At 37.8% G+C, this 5,419-nt stretch overlaps 2 protein-coding genes across 2 annotated transcripts; both read right to left on the bottom strand.

The window, feature by feature from the left end:
* Nucleotides 1–231: 231 nt before the first annotated feature.
* LOC112525424 (cytochrome P450 704C1-like) lies at nucleotides 232–2,466 on the bottom strand. The gene is made up of 6 exons (XM_025135549.1): nucleotides 2,084–2,466; nucleotides 1,704–1,919; nucleotides 1,342–1,626; nucleotides 921–1,256; nucleotides 652–852; nucleotides 232–579 (listed from the first exon to the last, which is right to left on the bottom strand). The coding sequence occupies exons 1-6, from the start codon at nucleotides 2,429–2,431 to the stop codon at nucleotides 385–387; spliced, it is 1,581 nt and encodes a 526-aa protein (XP_024991317.1). The 5' UTR covers nucleotides 2,432–2,466; the 3' UTR covers nucleotides 232–384.
* A 1,162-nt stretch (nucleotides 2,467–3,628) lies between these two features.
* LOC112525425 (pentatricopeptide repeat-containing protein At5g66520-like) lies at nucleotides 3,629–5,419 on the bottom strand. Its single transcript, XM_025135550.1, has one exon. The coding sequence runs from the start codon at nucleotides 5,417–5,419 to the stop codon at nucleotides 3,800–3,802; it is 1,620 nt and encodes a 539-aa protein (XP_024991318.1). The 3' UTR covers nucleotides 3,629–3,799.

Here is a 5,419-nt window from a genome sequence, read left to right as displayed (position 1 = left end):
TATCTCTTTACTTAGCCGATACAAGAGACTCTTAGTTTCCGTCATGACCTTAGATAGTCAGATGATCCTTTTATTGGGAATTCATAAAATAATGCCATCAACTTCAATCATGCTGCTACCTGCTCTACAATATGATACTTCCATACACGTTTAATAATACAACCATTCAATCCAATCACTTTCTTGTGTCCACCCATACTTCAATCTTTTAACCTCTTAAAACACATATAAAACCTACTAAAATAATTCTTTCCCATCAGGCATACTATTCACATCCGTATAACTTTGAAAACATCTATAAAAACCATTCAGCATTTTACATGCTTTTTAGTCATAAACACCCAAATACAGAACCAGCAATCGGTTGACATGAAATTGCAAGTTTCACAAGGAAGGAGGCAAACGAGGAAGAGCATATAAGTGGAGTCCTTTGTCCATATGAAGGGTGAACATGGTTCTATACGTAGCTTCCTTATTCTCATCCACCAGTTGAAACTTGAAAAAGAACACAAGAAAAGCTGCCATTATTTTCATCTGCCTGTATGCAAACTCCTTCCCTAAGCATATTCTTGGCCCACCCTATAAGATGCATTTAATCAACAAATATGTGGATGCTTATATATCAAGTCATCAGACTGTCATGTTATATACCTGAAAGGCAGGAAACTTGAATGGACTTTCAGGCTGGAAAATGCCATCACAGAGCCATCTTTCTGGCCGGAATTCCTCGGCATCTTCTCCCCAAATGTATGTCATCCTTCCCATCGGATACGCCATGTAACTTATACCATCTCCTTTCTTTATTTTGAACCCATCCGGTAGAATATCATCTTTCTCTGAAAACTTGCCGTCCTAAACAACAGTTACAAGAATTAAAGCAAGGACGAGTGACTAATATAATAAGATATGCCCAATATTACCAGAGGAACAGCAGGATAGAGTCTCAGAGTCTCGGTTAAAGCTGCATAAAGATAATGCATTTTGTCGAGGGCAGCTTCAGTTAACTTGTGGGAGAATTCGTCGATTGAATACGTATGCTCTGCTCCGGTGGCTTCTTTCACTTCTAATGCAACTTTTTCTTGAACCATATTGTGTTTACAGAGCATGTAAAAGAACCAAGTGAGCGTGTTTGCTGATGTGTCCTTCCCGGCAATGATGAAACTAAGTGATATGTCTCTCAAGTATTGATCACTCAAATTTGCAGGATTCTTCTCGCTCTCGATCAGAAATCTCGATAATATATCGTCTTTTTGTCCCTGTTTTTCAGAAAAAGGAAGTGTATCAAAGCATGTAAGCCTCACTGTAAAAAGTAGGAAATTCATCATTTCTGATGAGACTCACATCAAATTTCCCATTTTTCATCTGCTCCCTCTTGTGGTTTATCAATTCATACACAAAGTTATTGATCACCCTGATGTTTGTCTTTAACGCAGCTTCCGAGCCGATGTTGAGATACCTTTTCACCCTCCATAATAGGTCAACATATCGCCAGAAGATGATACAATTTGAATCATCAAATGCTTTCATAAACCGATTACTGACCTCATCTGAACCTGATAAAGTATTAAGATCAAACCCAAATCCCACCTTGAATATCGAATCCAAAGTTGATTTCATCAAAAGATCCTACAAAGAAGAAAGGTATTATTCTATTGCAGCTTTATCCAAATTGTACATGTCATCATTTTATGAGCCCACGATACCTGTAAAAAAATAATTTGCTTATGGACAGATGCTTCTGAAACCTTTGTCACCAGCTTAGCAGTGTTAGACCTGAAAACAGCAGTACTAAAATCTCTGAGAACTTTAGTTGAGAACTCAAAACTTGCTAGCTTCCGCTGGTGACGCCATATATCTCCATCTGCTGCAAATATCCCATTGCCGAAAAGATCTCCCATTATCCCTTTGTGGTAATCCCCCTGTAAACACCACCACCAAAGTACAAAAGATGTCAATAATTATTTTCCAGATGACCCAAAACCACACCTGGTGAAACTTTTACCACCCATCCATTCACATACATAATCCCTTCATCCCCAGCAACCCAAAAAAACCAAAAAGGAATTAAACAAGATCAGCATACCTTGGTATAGTTTGGGAAGTTGGTTTTAAGAACATGTTCGACATTAATAGGATCAGCAATATAGACTTCACTGTGTGTTGGTGTGACAAAACGGAAAGTGTGGTGCTTCCTAGCAATCAAGGTCATATAATCGAAAAGGTGGTTGAAGTGCATCAGCATATTCATAGTCGACCCTACTACCGGCGGCCGGTGGTCATTTGACATCAATTCTTGGAAGTAAGGTACATATAAGGCAGACAAGAGTCCAATCACAGACAAAAGTACGAGTCCAACAAGTGTTAGCATGAAGGACGCTGAAAAGTAGAACCCCGTGAGGGAGATGGTGGAAACCAAGAGAGTCTTCATCATGGAGAGTAAACACACTTGCTAGAGGATCAGATGGTTGTGATCATGGGTGGGTTTGTTTTAGTGGTAGGGGTCAATTAAATTGGTAGGAGCTTAGGAGGTAAACTGGGTCAAGAGTTAAATTATTATTTACCAGATAATCAAAGAGAAGTGCATGAGACGGCACCTTGATTGTTTAAAAACTCAACATAAGTAATTCTTATAAGCGGAAATTAGTTTTTTTTTAAACCATGATAGTAACACTTTTTATCCACCTTGTTTATGACGATTCATGCAAATGTCTCTTTCATAAAAACCCAAAAAATAGTCGTGACCCATTTAGAAAAATGCCACACAAGAGTTGAAACATAGGTTTCCTAACACAAGTTTGTCTGAACTTAGATCCTTCGGCAAGAGATTAATTGCAATCATAACAGTGACATAAACAATTTTGAAGAAAAAATGGAAAATCGTATTTATTTTTTGACCTTGAGTCAAAGGTATAGTTTTTTTATAATCATGATTGATAAGAAATTGTTTTAGTTACATAAAAAAAATTATAACTAGATAAAGCAATGAAAAGAGTAGTAGAATAGGAAAACTTTAAACTAAAATAACATCAATGAAAGTTCTAATTTTGAAAATTCAAAGTAGACACAACCACGTGATGGACTTATTTTTTGCCATGAAAAAAATGAGGAAAATACAAGGCTGATGATGAAGACGTCAGAGTTTAAAAGGTTACAAAGGGTATCGGTCAACATCGTAGCATTATCATAAAGCTTTCCCTATATCTCCCAAAATTGTTTATTCACTGCTATAAAAATCAAATACATCTATTCTGGTATGTACGTATATAAGTTGCAGCAAAAGTTCAAGCTTGAATTATCCATGGATGTTGCTAAACATACCCCTTTTGGATCAAAATGGGGTCAATTATGAATTGAAAATGTAAAATAGAGGGTTGGATGTTGATTTGAGAGTATGATATTGGTAGGACAGTTTATTTAACCACGTACAGTACACATGCTTCTATTCTAGTAGCACTGGAAGATATAATATGAACCTCACTATATCTTAAAATGGCATGTATAGAGATAATTTTATCTGTTTACCTTGACAAATAGTCTTGGTTTTGCCTTCTCATATCTCTTCCCCACGAGCAAACTGCCTGCCAATCCATGAAGATGAACTTATCAAGTTATTAGTTTTTGTGCATAAACTTGGTAAAAAAACAGACTGGATGAGTCTCTTCTCCTCACATGGTAAACTTGGCTCAATGTCAACACCGAATGGTGACTGTAAAATGGTGAATGTAGATGATAAAATAGACAATTTGCTATAAATTCAAACAAATGTCACTGTGCAGCATGCAACCCCTTCTTGGCTTCTCTACTGCTTATTCAGTATAAGTAACGTATCCTGATCTACCTTCATCACTTCAGTTAGCTGATATAAGAGACTCTTAGTCTCCTCCACCAGGACTTCAGATGACCCTTTTATTGAGAATTCATAAATAATGCCATCAACTTCAATCATGCTGCTACCTGGCATATCCTTCTTGATCCCTCTGTCATTCATAAGAGCCCTAGTATTCTCCAAATCATCAAATTTACCCGCCTTGGCATGTATATCACATAATGTGAAATAAAAAACATGATTTAGAGGCTGCAAACTGATCAAATGTTTAGCAACCTTTTCTCCAAGCTCTACATTGCCATGCATTTGACAGGCACCAAGTAATGCACCCCAGACAAAAACATCTGGATCTATGGGCATACTGGCAATAAGCCTATTGGCCTCATCGAAAAGTCCTGCTCGACCAAGAATATCAACCATGCAAGCATAATGTTGGACCGTTGGGTCAATCAGATAAACACTTTTCATAATGTTGAAATACCAACGACTCCTCTCTATCAAACCCAAATGAGCACATGCTGTCAATAATGCACCAAAAGTTACTGGATTGGGTCTCAGTCCACATGCAACCATCTCATCGAAAAGATCAAAGGCCTCATTGCCATACCCATGAAGAGCATACACTGAGATCATTGATGTCCAAGCCAAAACATCCTTCTTGGGAAAATCCTTAAAAACCCTTTTCGCCATATCTACATTTCCACATTTGCCATACATGTCCACCATCGCTGTTCTAGTTACCATGTCACACTCTATCCCATTTCTCAACATGTAACCATGCACCCACTTGCCATGATCAAGCCACCCTAGCGACGCACAAGCTGAAATTGCACTAGCTAAGGTGATTTTATCAGGGTAAATCATGTCCTCCCTTGATACAAGCATTTCTTTGAAATATTCAATGGCCTCCTTTGGTCTAGCCCCCTGAACCATTCCAGTGATCACAGAGTTCCAAGTAATGATATTTTTCTTATCCATCCTCGTAAACAAGTCAAGTGCCATATCAAGCTCCGCACTTCTTAAACACCCAATAATAATTGAATTCCAAGATACAATATCCCTTTTAGACATTTCATCGAATACATTGCACGCATATGTCAAAACCCCACATGCAAAATAAAAACCAATCATAGAATTTCCCACATACACATCATGGTGAAGCCCAAACTTAACTGAATGAGCATGAATGCTCTGGCCCACCACAAAATAAAATCTGCTCCCACATTCCTTCAAGAGGAAGGGGATAGTAATAGAATCCGGTACAATGCAATTCAACAACATTTGCTTATACAAAACCAAGGAGTGTGGTTTATGGTCCTTGTTACTGAATTGACAAGAATATGCTCTGATCATGGCATTGTATATAGGGAGATTAGGGTTGTCAGTGACTCGAAAAACACGAGAAGCGTAAGTGAGAGATCCAGAACAGGAAACCGCACAGAAGAAGATGAGACGAGAAATTAGGAAGAGATTATCAGATTTTGAGAAATATGGTGATGTTATGATCTGAGAATGAATCTGTTTAAGCTCCCTCATTTTCTTGCAGTCATCAAGTAAGCGTGCCATTGATTTCAATAATCTGCGTGATTCCAT

This window comes from Cynara cardunculus, assembly GCF_001531365.2.
Source record: "Cynara cardunculus var. scolymus isolate 2C chromosome LG 13, CcrdV1, whole genome shotgun sequence".
In the NCBI taxonomy this organism is placed as follows: domain Eukaryota; kingdom Viridiplantae; phylum Streptophyta; class Magnoliopsida; order Asterales; family Asteraceae; genus Cynara; species Cynara cardunculus.
The sequence above is the reverse complement of the archived record's forward strand: the minus strand, read 5'-3'. Positions and strand labels throughout refer to the sequence as shown.